General features: G+C 36.6%; 1 protein-coding gene across 1 annotated transcript in view; it reads right to left on the bottom strand.

The window, feature by feature from the left end:
• Window positions 1-556: 556 nt before the first annotated feature.
• The window catches only part of LOC123248654 (sodium-coupled monocarboxylate transporter 1-like), a 30,243-nt gene continuing 11,734 nt past the window's right edge, over window positions 557-19,065 (bottom strand). The window contains exons 7-15 of the mRNA XM_044677497.1: window positions 15,758-15,887; window positions 13,005-13,093; window positions 9,887-9,993; window positions 7,334-7,401; window positions 6,236-6,322; window positions 5,064-5,275; window positions 3,811-3,914; window positions 2,548-2,627; window positions 557-661 (exon numbers count right to left, since the gene is read on the bottom strand). Of these exons, the coding sequence (XP_044533432.1) occupies window positions 557-661; window positions 2,548-2,627; window positions 3,811-3,914; window positions 5,064-5,275; window positions 6,236-6,322; window positions 7,334-7,401; window positions 9,887-9,993; window positions 13,005-13,093; window positions 15,758-15,887 (982 nt within the window). The remainder of the gene's footprint in view (window positions 662-2,547; window positions 2,628-3,810; window positions 3,915-5,063; window positions 5,276-6,235; window positions 6,323-7,333; window positions 7,402-9,886; window positions 9,994-13,004; window positions 13,094-15,757; window positions 15,888-19,065) is intronic.

Genomic DNA, 19,065 nt, shown 5'->3' with positions numbered 1-19,065 from the left:
ATTTTTAAAACCCTCACCTTCCGTCTTGGAGTCAATACTGTGTATTGGTTCCAAGGCAGAAGAGTGGTAAGGGCTAGGAAATGGGGGTCAAGTGACTTGCCCAGGGTCACACATCTGGGAAGCGGCTGAGGCCGGGTTTGAACCTAGGACCTCCCGTCTCTAGGCCTGGCTCTCAATCCACTGAGCTACCCAGCTGCCCCCTATGATAGGAATTTAATAAATGCTTATCTACCCGGTATAAGAGTTTAGGCATACCCTAAGGTCTTTTTCACTATTAACTTTATTTTGATATGGTTGAGAGCTAGAGCTCCCTTGAGAGCAGGGACTGGTTCACATTTGTCTTTGCATATCAGTACCTTGAAAATCCCACCTCAGTCTCAATTATTGAGAATACACATTTTCTGAACTTGTACTATTTGAAGTAATAAGTACATTTAATAACATGGTTATTGGTTCCATTCCAGTGGAAATCTACAATGAAGATTCAAAAATGACCACTGCATAGATCCATTATTCACAATAACAGGGAGTTAACTTTTCTTATCCTTTAAAGAGTTCATGTTGATTGATTAGTTGGTTGGTTGGTTGGTTGGCTGAAGTCAGGCGCATTAGTTCCACCATTTCTAATCACATAAAGCTGTTGGTTTAAAACTCGTTTTTCCTAAAAGAAAAATTAATAGTAATTACTTCCAAGTTGGATGGCATCAGTCTAGGTTCTCTCTAGATTTAACATTTTTAAATCTTCTTTTGTTTAAAAAAATCTTTAAATTGGCTTCCTAGTATAAAGAAGGGGTAATACAGAACCTCATTGCTTTGGAAATGATGTTTATCAATGACTATTCTTGGCTATTTGAAGGATTTTTATAGAATTTAGTTCTAGAAGAGACCTCAGAGGTTATGTAGTCCAAGCTCTTCATTTTGCAGATGAGGAAATTGAGGTCCATGTTAATAAGTTAATAATCATAATAATATAAAAATAATAAGTAAATATTCATAGAATCTAGTTTGAAAGCTGGAAGGGACTTTAGAAGTCCTAGTTCAACCTCATTTTACAGATAAAGAAACTGAGAGCTGGGGCAAATAGGTGGCTCAGTGAATAGAAAGCCACCCTGGAGGTCATAGGTTCAAATCTAGCTTCAGATAATTCCTACTATGTGAGCCCAGGCAAGTCATTTTAACCCCAATTGCCTAGCCATTACCATTATTCTGCTTGGAACTGACACTAAGTATTAATTCTAAAACAAAAGCTAAGAGATTTTTGTTTTGTTTAAGAAAAAGAAACTGGAGGCTCAGGAGGTTAAACAACTTGCCAAGAGTCACACAAATAGGAAGGGATAGAGTCTATCATAGTAGTATCATAGTAGTATCAGAGGTGGGATTTGAACCCAAATCCTTTCACTCTAAGGAAGTGATTCCCAAAGTAGGCACTGCTGCCGCCTGGTGGGTGCTTCAGCTATCCAGGGTGGCTGTGATAGCCACAGGTACATTTATCTTTCCTATTAATTGCTATTAAAATTTTTTAAAATTTAATTTTCAGGGGGCTAAGCAATATTTTTTTCTGGAAAGGGGATGGTAGGCCAAAAAGTTTGGGAACCATTGCCTTATTGGGGTCATGATTTTTGCCACTTGAACATGCTCCCTCCATAAAGGTGTGTGGTCTAATGACTTTATCCCTATCAACATGGCTTTAATTAAAATACTAATCTATATTATTATATCAGTTTTTATTATTTTTAATCGTAACACTCTGTATAACAACTGAATTTTTAAGATTCAGTATCTTTACAATTCTTATTCTAACAAATTGTTTTACAATTTGTTCAATGAGTATCCTACTTGTTCCTGGCTCCTCAGAGGATAGATTCCTGCTCAGCCCTACAGGCAAACCAGTTAAGTGACTTGCCAGGGTTCATGCAGTAAGTTTTTGAGGTCATATTTGGTCTCAGTTCTTCCCAACCGACTCAAGCCCTACACCGTGCTATGTATGCACATACACATGTAAATATATATCACATGCAATATATATTGTGTATATTTGCATGTGGCATGAGGGCTCCCTGAGGGCCCAGACCATATTTTCTCTTTCTTTGTATCCTGAGAGCTAAGAACAGTGTCTGGCATATGGTAAATGATTAATAAACAGCTGTTGACCAACTAATATTTGTGAGGATAACTTATAACCCCTGATTGGAGCAAAACTTGAAGATCTCATTAGGATAGGAATTTTTTTTTAAGTTTTTATTTTGGATATTTTCCCAGGGCAGGAATTTTTAACCTGGGGTACATGAACATGTTTTTAGATTTTTCGACATTTTGGTACATGTATATCAATATAAGTTTCTCTTGTAATCATATGTAATCATAATAATGATTAATAAACAGGATTCTGAAAAGGAACATACAAGCTTTACCAGACTGACTGCCAAAGGGGTCTAGACACAAAGCAGGTGAAGAGCCCATAAATTAGAGAATCATTGTCTCTTTTTCTACCACATTTCCAAAGGAAAGCACAACCCACTCCTGTTGTAAGAAAGAGAAAGGACATACCTTCTTGAAAAAATTAAAGTTGGATAAAAAGTCCTCTTTGGTTAGTAGGAATCTATCATCTATGCTCTGTCTCCTTCCTCCTGAAAAAAGTCCAAAAAAAAAAAATTGCAAAGGCAATTACTCTGTAATTTCCCCAACGCCTCACATGGTTGTGGCACAAATAGGAGCCTAGTAAATGCTTGCTTATTTAAACTGAGGATTTTCCTGATCCTCCCAATTGCTGGCATTCCCTTAAAATGATGTTGTATATGGAGTGCCTCTTATATGAGGGCTTGCCTAGCCCTTTTCAGGGCTGCTCCTCTTCCTTTGGTGTCTACTTGCTGCCCATCTCTCACCCATGGCTCCAAGAAGCTGTAGCATGCTCAGTGGCCATACCCCAGTAAAACATCATGGCAGACAGGCTAAATCAGGTTGAGGTTAACCGACTGGTCTCAAATACCTGGGCGAGTTAAGGAAGTGTCTACCCCAGGCAGGTGAAGACTTCCCTCAGCAGAAGGGGAAAATAAGCATAATTTGTTCCAATTGCCATGACAGTGGCAGAAGCAGGTGCTGTGCAATGCCAGATCTTGGTTAGACATCAAAAAACCCAAGTTCATCCACTGCATCTCAGACCATTGCCAGTCGTCTTGACTTTTGTCACTGGACTTGGATTCTGGTAGACTGAGGTTGACGACTCTGGGCAACTCTGCCTCAGGAATGTCATTTTGGTCCTCTTCAAGTAGGAAGGACAACATGTATCTTCTGCTTTACTCATCTGGGTAAATGGTGCTCCCCTCAAGTAGAATGCAAGCTTCTTGAGGGCAAGAACTGTTTTCATGTTTGTCTAGGCTGCTGAATCAAATTTCTCAGGTTCTCCACTTATAAAACTGGAGGCAATAATTCTTATATTCTATTAACAGAACTGTTGTAAAGAATAAACTATTAAGTAACTTACTAAGTAAATGACATCAAGAGAGTAGTGATGCAGAAAGGGAAATTGTATGTTCATTTTGCATATATTTTGTATATCTAAGTACATATTGCTTAATATGTAATCTTCTAGAGGGCACAGACTATTTTCATTTTCACTTCTGTGTCCCCAGTACAGTGCCCCACACACAGTGAATATTTAATGTTAATTATTGAAATTGATTTCTCAGATTCCCTATTTTATAAGGAAAATTTCATGTATCCTACAGCCAGAACTATAATAAAGACTACTTGATTGGCCATAAATTGTCATGTAAAATTATCTCAAAAGCATAGCAATACAGAAATAGGTACCTGTTAGAAGGCTAGCAATTATTCCCACAAGTATAGTGACCAATGTTCCAATGGTGCTGAAGTACAAGAATGATAAGGAATACCAGTTATCCATTAGAGGAGTTCTAGAAAGAGATGGGCAAAGTTTCATTATTAATATACATGCAAAATATTAATCTACAGCTCTCAAATAAAACAATAGACAGTCATCCTATTCCATTGGTTCTTTTTCCATTGGTGAAGGGAGATAGAAAATTACATTTTTGTTCATTAAAACAATTAAATCAGACATCCATTACATTCGATTTTACCACATTATATCAGTCTCTGTGTACAATGTTCAATGTAATGGACGTCTATACTAGCAGCAATGCAATGACGCAAGACAATTCTGAGGGATTTATGGAAAACACCTACAGGAGAGGAAACACAGAAGGAACTACAGGAGAGGAAACACCAATGCAACTAATCAATGGAAATAGGTCTTGATCGATGACACATGAATCAATGAGCATGAATTATGTAACCACGTTAACTTTTCTAAAAAATAAACATTAAAAAAATAAAAGAATGCATGCCCTTTTATCCAGCAATACCATTACTAGGTTTGTACCCCAAAGAAAATAAAAATATTCCTAGCCACTCTTTATGGTGGCAAAAAAACAAGAGGGTGTCCCTCAATGGGGGAATGGCCAAACAAATTGTGGTATAGTATATTAATGGAATACTGTTGTGCTATAAAGGAATGATGAACTGCTTGATTTCTATATGAACTGGAAAGACCTCCATGAACTGAGCAGAACTAAGAGAAGAATATTGTAGAATGATCAAATGTAACCGCCTTTGCTACTAGTAGCAATGCAATGATCCAGGACAATTCTGAGTGACTTTGAGAAAGAATGCTATCCACGTTAAGAGAAAGAACTGTAGAGTAGAAATGCAGAAGAAAATCACTTGTTTATATGGGTATATGATTTGGGGTTTTGGTTTTAAAAGATTTTAAAAATGAATATAGAAATCATTTTTTAATGATAACACATGTATAATAACCTAGTGGAATTGTGTGTCAGCTCTGGGAGGGAGGAGGGAAAGGGGGAAGGAGAGAACATGATTTATGTTACTATGAATATATAAAAATAAATTCTAAAAAGCAAAATCCTCATAATATTCAGTCAAAAATCAAAAATGTACATCAGTGAACCCCAAAGCAAAATGATCTGTACTCTACCCATCTCACACTTTGCAAGTGACAAATGCAAAATGTATTTCAATACCTTTCCTCATTGTGAACTTGAAAAGCATTTGGAGAAAATGGTGCCCCTGTGGTTACAGTCCAGTTCCTCTGTTGGTGAAAGCTAGTTAAGTTACAACCATCTGTAATGAGGCTCAGTGGTACACTTCTCTCTGGAAGGGGAGGATAAAGCTGAGCTCCAATTCCAATCCAAAGGGAAATGGCAAATCCTGTTATGAGTCCTACAAATGCCCCCTGCAAAATAAAAGTGTTTTTGAAAGGCAAACTTCAAAAAGGAATGGAAAAAGGAATGGGTGGGATATTGAGACCAATTTCTTTCCAAACAAGCTATCCAAAAGTGGTATGGTTAGCCTAAAGAGGTAGTAATTTTGCCCTCACTAGAGGTCTACAAGTTTCAAAGGATTATTCATTTGTTGAGAATGCTGTCAAGGGGATTTCTGTTCAGGCATGTAGACTAGTAGGTGACCTATGAGGCTGCTTCCAACTCTGAAATTCTACGACTATGATCCTATGAAATTTGACTGGAGGCTCTACCTATCATACTCCAAAATAGACACATCACCTTCTTTTCCAAATCAGCTGCACTTTACAAGTTCCTCATATCTTGGATGGACAATCATCCAAGGCTTAGATCTTTGGAGTCATATTGAGGCTTAATTGAATAAAATTGAGATGTCTGAGATGGTTTTTATTTTTGGCTTTGTATGCCTAGATCCTAGCATAATACCTGATATATATTAACCCATATTCAATGCCTACAATGTGCCTGGTGCTATGCAAGGCAATGGGAATACAAATATAAAGAGGCATTAGCCCCTGCTTTCAAAGATCTCACCTTCTACCAGAGAGAAATGGTGTGTACAAATAGGAATATGCAACCTAATTATAGTAGTATACACCTACTGTATGTAGTGGAAAGAGCACAAAAGTCAGAGGTGTTAAAATCTTCACTGTTGCTTAACATCTAACTACTGATAAGTCACTTAAATTCTCAGGGTCCCAGAAGAGCAGATTTCCTCAGGGGGAGCTATGTAAATGTATCATTCAAACTACTATCTCTGAAGTGAACTTAAGAAAAAGAGAAGGCTCCTGGGATAAGAGTTAGAGTTTATACTTTTACTTTGGGGGAAAACTGCTAATTTTCACCAAACTTTAGGGGAAGATACAGTACTTATATTCATATTTTATACTTACCACTGAGTTAGCAAAGGGAACCAAAATGCCCAAAGAAAACAAGCCCAAAAGGGGTCCACCAATCACACCAAAGATACTGAGCACCACCTATGATGAGAATAAGATGTCATGGATTAGCTGTGTAAGGCACATTTCCAAGAAGTAGCCAGTTTTCGCATTTGAACAAGAAAGAATGAAAAAGATCAGTAACAGAATGACAATATATGCTGGTTTTCCAAAATGAAAAGGGGGGTTGTTGGAGTACTGGGCGAGAAAGAAAATCTAAGTTTGAAAACATGTTAAAGGGATGTAGTACAATTAAGGGACAGAACCTTAGGAAATATTCACATCTAGGATTGCACGATCTGGATGTTGAACCAGCAGAGGAAACTGATATGTAGTCAGACAGGTAGGAGCAAGAATACAATTAGCAGTGTCAAATGAAGAAAGATGAGGACTGTGAAAAGATCATCAGATTTAGCAACTAACAGATCACTGTCAACTTTGGAAAACAACTTCATTCAAGTAATGAGATAAACCAGACTACAAAGGGTTCAGAAATGAAGGAAAGGAGGTGGAGGTAGCTAGTGTAAACAGCTGTTTCTAGGAGTTTGACTTAGAAAGGGGAGAGTTTCTTTAAGACAATATCTTGAGGAGGCAGCTGGGTGGCTCAGTGGGTTGAGAGCCAGGACTAGAGATGGGAGGTCCTAGGTTCAAAGCTGGCCTCTGACACTTCCTAGCTATGTGACCCTGGCCAAGTCACTTAACCCCTATTGCCTAGCCCTTACCACTCTTCTGCCTTAAAACCAATACATAGTATTGCCTAGCAGAAAAGTGATAAAAGCTAGGCAATACTATTGGTTCTAAAACAGCAGATTTTATAATTTTATAAATTTTATAATTTTATAAATTATAATTTATAACCTTTTTTATTTTTATAAATATTTTAAAATAAGTATTTTTATAAAAAAAATTTTAAGGACATTATCTTGAGCGATAGCATGGCAGGATTCAGTGAAAATCATTCCAACAAGACCCCAAAGTGCAAAAGCTAGAGTATATTGTGTATAATCCAGATGACTTCCAAATATTCAAAAAAACTGCCACTGGTTAACTTACCTGTAACAAACCTCCCATGAGTGATGCCATGGCTGCCATTCCAATAGCCAGGGATCCATATAGCAAACCTGGAGGATCAGACATAAAGGACAAGATCATTCTGATGCAGATAATTAATATTCTCAATGGAATAATTTCATCAAGGACTTCAGATCTGTAGATAATTGAACTGGCCTGACAGACAACCATATATAGATCAAAGAAAAAAATGTGAAAAAAAAATATGTGTTTTCCCTAACAAAATTGATGCATAAGACTCCCGAGTTGTACTTGAGGTCTAGCCAAAAATCAATAAATTATATTAATGTTATTAATATATTATATTAATATTAATATATTAAGTGCTTAGTATGTGCTGGGCACTATGTTAGGTGCTGGAGAGACAAAGGCAAAGCAAAACATTCTCTTAAGAAGCTTATATTCTAATAGAGAAGACAGCCTATTTATAAAGGTATAACACAAGATACAGAGGTAACTTTAGAGGAAAGAACACTAATAGTTAAATGGACTGAAAAGGCCTCCTATTGAAAGTGTTTAAGCTTGAACACATGGCCTGACGGGGATATTATTGGGGATGTAGACACTAAACTCTAGTCCAACTATCAATAATATGGAATTAGGTCTTACTCAATAGTACATGTAAAACCCAGTGGAATTGTGTGTCAGCTAAGGGGAGTTAGGGAGGTTTGGGGGAGAGGGAAAGAACATGAAATATGTAACTATGGGAAAATATTCTAAATAAAGTGTTTAAGCTAACAAAGCCTTAAGGAATCTAGGTATTCCAAGAGACAGAAGAGAGAGCATTCCATTCTCTCCAGGTGAGGAATAGAGATCAGAATGGATAGACACCGGGTGCACTAAGGGGAATAACAGATAAGATCATTGTAATGGTAAAAATGGATTCAGTTGTAAAGGGATTGAAATACTAAGCCCAAGATTTTGTATTTGATCCTAAAAGTGATAGGGAGTCCTCAAAGATGTTTGAGTAGGGGACTGATGTGATCAGATATACTATACTTTAAGAAAATCACTTTGGCATGATACATGGATAATGGATGGGTATGGGGAAAGCCTTAAAGCTGGTAGATCACCCAGAGTTTTATTTCAAGAGCAAGAGAAAGAGGAGGCCCCAAATGTAAATAGTTTTTTGGACCCAATACTTGAGCTTTAGAGAAAAATTAAGAGGCTAACTTGTGGGAAAAGGAGATATTTGGTGTTGTCCTCATGAAATGTAAGCTTCAATAGGAACCGGAAATATCTCACCTTCTATGTGTGCATTACCATTGCCAAGCATAGTGCTTATCACATAGTAGGCACTTAATAAATGGTTATTGATTGATTAGTTGAAGATGGGACTGCAAGTACTGTGATTGCTACTGTAGAATGAAGCCAAGAAGCATTAAGTGCATGGTATATTTCAGGAACCAGGATTTCCATCACTACATAACATTTCTAAGGTAAGTCATTTTCTACCTTGGCTCTTGGCAATAATAGAAGCAACATTCTTAAAATTCTTAGTTTGATTCTTCCTCATTTGATAAGATGATGAAATTATATCACTGTGGTATTCCAAGGAATTACCCCTGCAAAGTTCCTTATTCTGTTGAGGAAGCTACCATCCCTCTTACATCATCATTACACTCACCTCAAAGCTAGTTTTGCCTCTCACAACTCATTACAGTCTCACATTCAATCAACACCTAAAGTCTACTGATTAAACCTCTACAATATCCCTCACATTCATTTGCCTCTCTCCACTCACATGGTCCCAACCACTCTAGTTCAGGTCTAATTTTACCTCTTGTCTGAACTAATGCTTCTGAACTAGTTCCTCTGCTCCCAATATCTGCCCCACTGTATATAATTCAGAAGACATCAATTTGATTTTTATCTGTTTCTACTGTGTGATTTTGTGTAATTCCCTCAACTGTTTCTTCAGCAGTAAAAATAGGCAGTTGGACCAGATGACTAGGGATGTTTAGGTAGATAGTATAATGAATGACATTGGACTTGGGGTCAAGAAAATCTGAATCCAAATCTTCCCTCTCCTCCTTCCTTCCTTCCTTCCCTTCTTCCTTTCACTAAAAAAATTTCTATTCCTCCTTCCCTCCCTCTTTTCCTCCTTCCTTTCTCCCTTCACTCTTTCCTTTCTTCCTTCTGTCCCTCCCTTCACTTTTTTCCTTCTTCCTCCATTCTTCCCCTCCTTTATTCTTTCTCTTTCCCCTCCTTCCCTTCCTTTCTTCCTTCCCCTTCCTTCTCTCTCCCTCCCTTTCTACTTCCCTTCAGAAATATTCAAAGCAATCACTTGATGAGTATGATAAAGAAGGGATTCTAATTCAGACACACAATGAAGCAAATGCAAATGAGATTCCTTCTAGATCTAAAATTCTGGAATCTATAAGCTTTCCTCTAGCTCTAAAATTAAAATTGTATTTTAGTGAAAAATGTTTTTCTCTCCTAAACTGGGTCAGATCTCCAAGAAGGTTTTGGGACTGCAAACATCCATCTCTTTTATGCAATGTGGAAAATTAAAGCTATTCAGTGGTCACTTACTTGTCATTTTGCAAAGCCACGCCTTTTCTGAGAGTGATGGAAAGTGAGGTTGGATGAGGTCTGAGACTGTTACTGCAGCTAAAGCATTAACACTGGCAGACACAGTGCTAGGAGGAAAAAAATTTTGCTTTATTCCATTTGATAAACATTGTGAAGACAGAAACTGGAAATAGTTTCCTTAATTTAAAAAAAAGGGAAACACTACTTTTTGTCTTTTCTGTCTACTATCTAGCTGCCCAAGAATTTTAAATTGGTATTGACTCAAGATTTGATTCTATTTCTGAGACTCAGAGCTAGAGAAGCCCTCCAAAGTCACATAATGCAATCACCCCCATTTTACAGAAGAACTGAAGGCCAGGGAAGTTAGATGTCTCACTTAAGGTCATAGAGGTATAGTAAGCCTCAGAGAAGAGAAACCCATTTCCTCTAATTTCCAGGTTCCAAAACCAGTGCTCTCTCCAGTGTAGTACATTGTCAAACTGAATTCAATTGAATCTGACAAATAGTCTATAAATTCCCACTATGAGCCAGGCTAGGCCCTGAGGAAACAAGACAAAAAATGAATAGACTCAAACCCAATCCCCTAATATATTTAATATATATTATATATAGGAAGTGAGTGGATTAAAGCCTGCAGAGTGTGAGAGTCTCTGCTCCCTTCACGCTACCCTACAAAGTGGCTACACTTTTGGCTAGAGCTTGGCCTCTGGAGCCAGGGAGGGGTTCTCTCCTCTTTCCAAATCTTTCTCAAGATTACTTTACTTTGGTCTCTTCTCTGCACCTGTGTCCTCTTTGTGAACTTACAGCATAGGGAATATAGAGTTCAGGGGGATTTAACACCTTGGTCCCCCACACATGCCTTCTGGTCCTTCAGTGTGGATGCAGTCAGGTTCTGTGTAATTTTGACTGTGTCTCCATGATATCTGAATTGTTTCTAGTAATTAGTAGTTTCTTTTCCTTGGTCTGGAAGTTCTTCAACTTGGCTATAACATTCCTGGGCATTGTCGATTGGGGCTTTGATGCAGGAAGTGATCTGTGGATTCCTTCAATCTCTACCCTCTTGTTCAAGAATATCAGGGCAGTTTTCTTGGATAATTTCCTGTAGATTGATGTCCAGGATTTTTCTTTGATCATGATTTTCAGGTAGTCTAATAATTCTTAAATTGTCTCTCCTGGATCTATTTTTCAGGTCTGTTTTATCAATGAGGTTTGCTATTTTCCTCAATTTTTTCATTCTTTTGATTTTGTTTTTTAGATCTTGCTGCCTTGTGAAGTCATTTGTTTCTAATTGTTCAATTCTAATTTCTAAAGACTGAATTTCATTCCTGACTTTTTGATCTTCCTTTTTCCTTTTGATCTATTTTTCTTTTTTTTTTTTTTTTTTTTTTTGTATTTTATCTTTTACTTTTTTTGCGTTAAATCCCCAATTGACAATGCCCAGGAATGTTATAGCCAAGAACTTTCAGACCACGAGAGCAAAGTAATCTTGAGAAAGATATGGAGAGAAAACTCCTCCCTGGCTCCAGAGGCCAGGCTCTACCCAAAGCTATGTGTATTGACTATTTGATTCCAATTATGTGTTAAATTTAGTTCCCATAGTAATAAATAAATTAGGAACTGCTTCTAGCTTAGGGGAAGCAGTTTATAACCTGTTTATAAAGTAACATGGTGGGATTAAAGCTAGATTGGTATAAACCTGCAGAGTGTGATAGTGTCTCCTCCCTTCGTGCTACCCTACCCTTCAGTCCCAATCCTGGGATCACCAAGATAAAGACAGGCATGGAATGATATTCTGGAAAACAAGGGAACTGGGTCTACAACCAAGAACCAACTAACTACCCAGCAAAATTGACTATATTCTTGCATATTGTATGGTCATTTAATAAAACAGAAGATTTCCAAGCATTCCTGAAGAAAAAAAACCAGACATAAATAGAAAATTTGATGCCCAAATACAAAACAAGAGAATCGCCAAAAGGTAATTAAGAAAGGAAAAATTTTAAGGGACTCAATAAGTTGAAATGATTTATATTCCCATATGAAAAGATGACATAAAATTGTTATCATTGAGGTAGCTAAAAGAATTTACCTAGGTTACAGTTACAGTATAGGATGACATGTCAATATATATATTTCTTAACCTAGCACAATCTGATATTTTAAAAAGTAAGCATATTTCAATAATTAATTGATTCTTATAATCCTACATGTTTTATTTTATACATTTAAAAACATTTCTCTGAGAAGGGATCCATATTCTTTACCAGATTGCTAATGAATCCATGACCCGCATGAAAGGGGAAGAGCAATTATCTTAGAACACTGACTAAAACCCGGGAGTTTTGCCTTGGATCACAAAGCTGAGAAGCATCAGAGGCAGAATTTCAACTGAAATAAGTCCTACATTCTATTATTCCATACTACTGCTCTATACATGCACAAGACAAATAACTTGGGCATCTATTTTTGACAAATAGTGAAATCTATAGGGAGAAGTGAAAACTATTGACATTAAATTAATATTGAAGCTTCATTGGGAATATGAAAGTACGTGACATGATAAGTAGTTTCATTAAAAATGAAACCTCCCCTTGAATAGCTAACATCCTAGACGGTTATAAAGTAACCTCTCTGATATGGTCAATATGTGAAATGAAAACGTCTCTTATAGAGAATAAGATTCACTTAACATTAAGATGGTTCTTGATTCTCTAGAACTAAATAGATTAAAATGTTAGTCCTGATAAGAGTGACCAAGCTGGAAAAGCTTTCCAATGTGGTCCCAATAAAGAACTATTGTCTGATAAATAGCCAGGATAAGGGCAAAGAGACTGATTAGCCATATTTGACCTTGAGGATGTTTCTTGGCTAGAGGAACTGATAAAGACTATCTATAAAAGATAGAGAGGCTATATTTATGCCTATTAAGGCGTTCGTATTTTTGTTGAGTTCTTTTATTCATAACAATATACCCAATGATGAAATTATAGTTCCTAAATGTATTAAGTAAAATACCCATGTAAGCTTATCATCCATATTGCTGGAATTCAACCTTAGCTCATAAAATATAATGGTCTTATAAAAGCACTCCAAAATCTTAATTACATAAAGTTCATACCTCAATGTTGCACTATATATACATGCCAAAAAGAGTCCTGGGAGTCCTGGGTAATCTCGCAGGATGTCCATTGCTAAATAGGGTATAAGCTGAAAAAGTCCAAAATTTTTTAATGTTGGTCTTTATCACAGAAATTTAAAATCACTGACAAAAATTAAAAAGACAGAAATCAGTTTCTCGTTTATCCAGCAGTCAGATAACGAGCTATCTCAAATAGATGTTTAAGATACTCTATCTCAATGACAAAACTTTTTAGAAGGAATTATTTTTTTTACTTTTAAAATAGACTATATTGATTTCTTTTGTTTTTATATAACCTAGATTTTACTCTGAGTATCTCTCTCTTATTCCCTTATTCAAAAGGATGAATGATTTCTCATAAAAAGAAAGGAGAAAAAAATAGTAAAAGATTTCAGCACATGAAAACAACATTATTTTATTTGTAAAGTTCCATACCATTACACCTCCAACCTCTAGAAAGAAATTGAGGCAGGAGCAGGACAGACAGTGCCTTCTCAAATCTCTTCATTAGGGTCAAACTTATTCTTTGTAATTTTACAATATTCAGCTTTGAATGTTTTGTGGTTATTGCTCATTATTGTGAATATTGATTTTTCCAGCCCTGTTTACTTCACTTAAGACTTTCTCCTCATTTTCTCTCTATTCATTAAATACATCATTCTTTATTGGACAATATATTATTCCAGTATATTCATGTACCACAATTTATTTATCTCCAGAGCAATGTGATGAGTTTGCCCTTTGGTAACATAGATTATTGAATAAGAACATAAAACAGCCTTCCTCCAAGTGATTTTCTCATCTTCCAGAAAAAAAGTCTTGGTTATTTCCCAGTTCTCTGACTTGCAAGCAATATTCTTAAGGGCATTTCTATAACAGTAACCCAACTGACCAGGGGTACCTCTCGTCAGGGTCAACCTACTTATCTCAATGGAATTATTAATAAACTATGAGAACATTATCTGTACATTTTGACCATTTCAACAGCATCAACAATATTCATTTAAAACATTATTAGATTGGAGATAATTTAATAAATGTTATTAGAAGACGAAGCTTCTACAGATAGGACAGCTAAACAATTTCCTCCAAGCCCTTTTTAATATTTTACTTTGAATGGAATTTTAAATATAAGAGCCATTAAACATTAAGTCAACTTTACTACCAATACATTTTAATTATACATAATGGATATATCTTTCATAAATTTATTTTTATTTTCATAAAATTATTTCTCTAATAATGGCTCTATAATAAGTGGTTATTATAGCAGAGTTATAAAAGAAAGACTATAGAACTTGGATTCAGGAGATATGAATTCAAATCAGGGTTCTGACACTTGCTTTGGGGCCGTAACAAATCATGAAATCATGAAAAACTCTGAGCACAAGTTTAGCCAACTATAAAATGATGACAATATTACTTAAACCACCTACCTCACAGACTATAAAAGTTCTTTGTAAACATTAAAGTCCTTTATAAATAAGAGCTATTGTTTTCATTTTAGTGTTAATAACAGCTTAGTCCACAAGGGAAATGAGGCATCACTCTCAAGTCAATAGATGGGGATAATATGCCAAATATCAATCTCTTTTCCTCAAGATAAGCTATACCAAAATATGATAAGAAATTTGGTATTGTTGGGTAAATTTTCAGTTTCAAAACCAAGGTTCTTTCACTGAAGGTACTAAGTGATCAAAGAGCTAATTAGAATAAATGTTCTCTTAATTATGAAGAATTACCAGACTTGGTCACAAAAAAGGAATTAAAATACACACCTCCCTTCAGGATCAGAAATGGGGGGCAACTGGTCTGGAACATACCACATCTGGCAGTGTTCGGATGTGGTTGTGTTTTTTGGATTGGGGGAACTGTTTGTTTTGTTTTGAAGTTTTTGCTTCTTAAAATATTCTGTTATGAGTTGGATGGGTAAGAAGGAGCAATATTTTCAGAAATAAAAATTAGGCATAAACAAAAACAAATTTAAAAAATACTCATTTCTAATGGAAAATATGCTCTAAAATTTTCCTAAGTGATATGCACTGAATTTCCATGAGTTTATTTTATAAGCACAATCCTAAACCTGGGGTATTTGATTCAGAGGTAGAATTTGGAAAACACTGCTACTTTCATCATTGATTAGAAAACTCCTTAGGCACTAGACTGTGCCCAAGAAAAGAACACAATATTTTCTGGTGCTACATGATTTCCTGTTTTTGTTTTTTTTCACTGACTTTTTACATTTACAGCATATTTAAAAACTCAACATATGATTGAGAACAAGCCATTATAGTTCTTCAGTCAAAAATATTTCTATTAAGGAAATCAATTTCTCTTACTAGGGCTTTCCACATTTTAGCTTTAGATCTAAGATTCCTCAATTCAGCTATAATTCCTAATATACAAAAAAGGAGTACTCTGAACCAACAAGATTTCATAGGCTATGGCTAATGTATTCATAAAATAGTTGCAGTATTTGCTTGAACACATGGGTAGATGCGGACATGATTGGGGATGTCGACTTGGAAATGACCACACCAATACAACTATCAATAATATGGAAATGAGTCTTGATTGATGACAGATGTTAAAACCAGTGGAAATGCATGGTGAGGAGTGAAGGGGGGATGAAGGGGAAAGTAAAAACATGAATCATGTAACCATGGAAAATTTTTCTAAAAAAATATTTAAGTCTAAAAAAAAATAAAAATAAAATAGTTGCCGTATTGAACCTGATCTGGTGCTGCCACTTTCTTTGCTGTCCAAGGATCGCAGTCATGGTATCTTGAATAAAGGACAAGACCACACAATGTTGTAGAGGCAAGAATAGCCCAGCATCCTATAAGATTTATATAAAGGGACCTACAAAATAACAATAAATAAAATTCCATCATTATTGTGCTTTTAGGAAACATCACCTTTGGCAGGGGGTGGGGGGAACAGGCATTACCATTTTACTTCAATACTTCATTAGATAAATATTATCTTTTAGTTGGCAAAATGAAAATTGTTTGGTTACTCTGGTATAACCATTACTCTTTTTTTAAACCTTTACCTTCCATCAATACTAAGCATTGGCTCCACAGAAGAGAGGTAAGGGCTAGGCAATTAGAGTTAAGTGACTTGCCCAGGGTGACATAGCTAGGAAGTGTCTGAGGTAAGATCTCCCATCTCCAGGCCTGGCTTTCTATCCATTGAGCCATCCAGCTTCCCCACCATAACTAAAGAAGAAGTTTGAACCATGTGGTAACCTTGAATGTCCTTTGCTCTCTAGACCTAAAGATACAGGGATAATTTCTGAGAAATCTGAGACTTCTGTGAACTGAGTGAAATGAGCAGAACCAGGAGAATTCTATTCAATATCATGACCAGCCATATTTCCAGATGACTCATGATAAAGAATATAACTCACCTTCTGAAAGGTGATGAATTTATCACGCAAAAAGATATATGTTTTGGATATGACCAATGTGGAAATTATACTTGTTGCAAAGGATATTTTTTAATGGGGATGGAGACAAAGAGGGCCAGAAAATAAATGCTTGCTAATTTCTTTTAAAGTAACTAAAGCACAAAACCAAAAAGAGGCTGTTAAGTGATTTGTCCGAGGTCGTGCTGCTAGTGAGTTGCTAGTACTTGAATCCCAGGTTCTCTGATTCCAGAGAACTGTAAACTCCTCTTCTTCCCAAGAGAGCAAGCTGGATTGCTCCTAGGAAATGGGGTAAGTTCTTCCAATGATCCTGAACTAATTATTTCTTGCCACACACACCAAAAAAATCTTTTAAACAATAGTAATGTTCTGATGACATACTATGGCTGCAGATCACTAGGATTTCCTTAATGAAATAAAATTGTGGGTTTCCCAAAAACCATGTAGCAAGCTGCATGGTGGACTAAGTATGTTTCGACAACAGCTATCTCAGTGGCCATGCAAACCAATCAATTGTCCTTTCTCTTTCCTATATTTCCTAACGTGTATAGGACCACAAGTTCTCCAGTTCAGTGGAAATTCCCATTTGTCAGAGCTTAGCTCAATGTAGTATTGGTGTTGTACCTGTGACTGTGTGGCAGCCATAAGGGCATTCACTGTGTCCCTTGCCCTGTTTAAAGACTTGTTCTTTTGTAACTACTTTTGCAGGTTGACACCTCTTCTCAGATTCAGAAAGGATCTAAGTGGTCATTGAGTCCATTCCATATACCAAAAGAAATTCCTCCCACAACATACTTGACAAGTATCAGGATGACTATCCTAGTTCTGCTGATGCTTTCATGATTCTTCTAGTTGCTCAGTTTTTAAACTTTGGACTCTTTGCATCTAATCAATATCCAAACAACTGAGAATTGCTCCTGGTCAACAAACACCACTGGCTCCCTACTTTAGGGCACTTAAAGCCTATAAGAACCTCAATTCACCATACTCAGTAAGCTTCCTCAAACACTGCTTTGACGTCCTCATTCCCTAAGTCTTAAAATCTCTGCCTGTAAGATTTTCTTTGGTCTGTTCTTTTTGTTCACATTCTTTCCCTGGAGAATCAGATCTTCCCCTAAGGCAAACTCTAAGCATGCCTGAAGACAACCTGAATCCCTCCCACCTCCAGGAAGCTTTCTTTGCTTTTTATAAACCCTTTTTATATATATCCTATATTAATTTTTTATTTGTTACAGGACTAGGCAATGGGGCTTAAGTGACTTGCCCAGGGTCACAGAGTTAGGAAGTGTCTGAGGCCAGATTTGAACCCAGGACCTCCCAACTATAGGCCTGACTCTTCAATCCACTGAGCCATCTAGCTGCCCCCTCCAGGAAGCTTTCTTAAAGCACTTCCCAGCATCCTGCTAAACTATCAAGGCAACTGCTGTTTTTGCTCACTTGAAACTGATGTTGACTCACAATATCCCTTATGTTGTTCTGATGGATTAGTATTTTTCCTTTTTAAGGTAACTTTGCTTTTTAAGTTTCATTCTAATTTTCATTTCTCCTTTATTATCATTCCCCTAAGGCAGTGATTCCCAAAGTGGGCACCACCGCCTCCTGGTAGATGCTGCAGTGATCCAGGAGGGCTGTGATGGCCACAGGTACATTTCTCTTTCCTATTAATTGCTATTAAAATTTGAAAAATAATTTTAATTATTAAATTTTAAAAATTAATTCCCAGGGGCTATGCAATATTTTTTTCTGTAAAGGGGGAGGTAGGCCAAAAAAGTTTGGGAACCACTGCTCTAAGGAAACCTGCCACCCATTTTCTTTTCAGCTACCTTTTATATAAAGAAATATAATCCAATTAACTGGATTGTGGAATGGGGAGGAGTAGAGTGGATGTTATTCTCCCTCATCAGAAGGTAATGCATTCTATGAAAAATGACCGCAGGGGCCATCTTTTTTGGTTCATATTTGTGTCCCCAGCGTTTAACACAGCGGCTTCATACAGCCTTCTTGATATGACTCCTGACTCCTTGGAAATAAGAGGACATCGTACATACTCTGTATCCCCAATTCCTAGCCTGATTGATGCTTAACAAGTGGGTTTGATTTTGTTTAATGATACTGTTGTCATTTTAGGTTTTTTTGTGAGTCATTTGTCAGTCAATTTTGTGAGTCATTTTAGTTGTGTCCAATTCTTCTTTCCCCATTTGGGGTTTTCTTAGCAAAGATACTATAATGGCTTGCCATTTCCTTTTCCAGCTCATTTTATAGATGAGAAAACTGAGGTAAACAGGGTTAAATGACTTGCCCAAAGTCACCTAGCTAGTAAATGTTCACTCTTTCTGACTCCATGTCCCATATTCTATACACAGCGCCATCTAGCTACCCTTGTTTAATGACACACATCAATCTTTGTATTTTTCCTCTTAGAATATAGCTTCAAAATACAAAACCATTTTAAAAGGTACAGCTAGGTGGCTCAGTAAATTGAGAGCCAGGCCCAGGGATGGAACGTCCGTGGGTTCAAATCTAGTCTCACTTTCTAGCTGTGTGATCCCAATTGCCTAGCCTTTACCATTCTTCTAATTGATTCTAAGACTGAAGGTAAAGGTTAAAAAA

The sequence above is a fragment of the Gracilinanus agilis genome, chromosome 5 (genome assembly GCF_016433145.1).
Source record: "Gracilinanus agilis isolate LMUSP501 chromosome 5, AgileGrace, whole genome shotgun sequence".
Lineage (NCBI taxonomy): Eukaryota > Metazoa > Chordata > Mammalia > Didelphimorphia > Didelphidae > Gracilinanus > Gracilinanus agilis.
The sequence above is the reverse complement of the archived record's forward strand: the minus strand, read 5'-3'. Positions and strand labels throughout refer to the sequence as shown.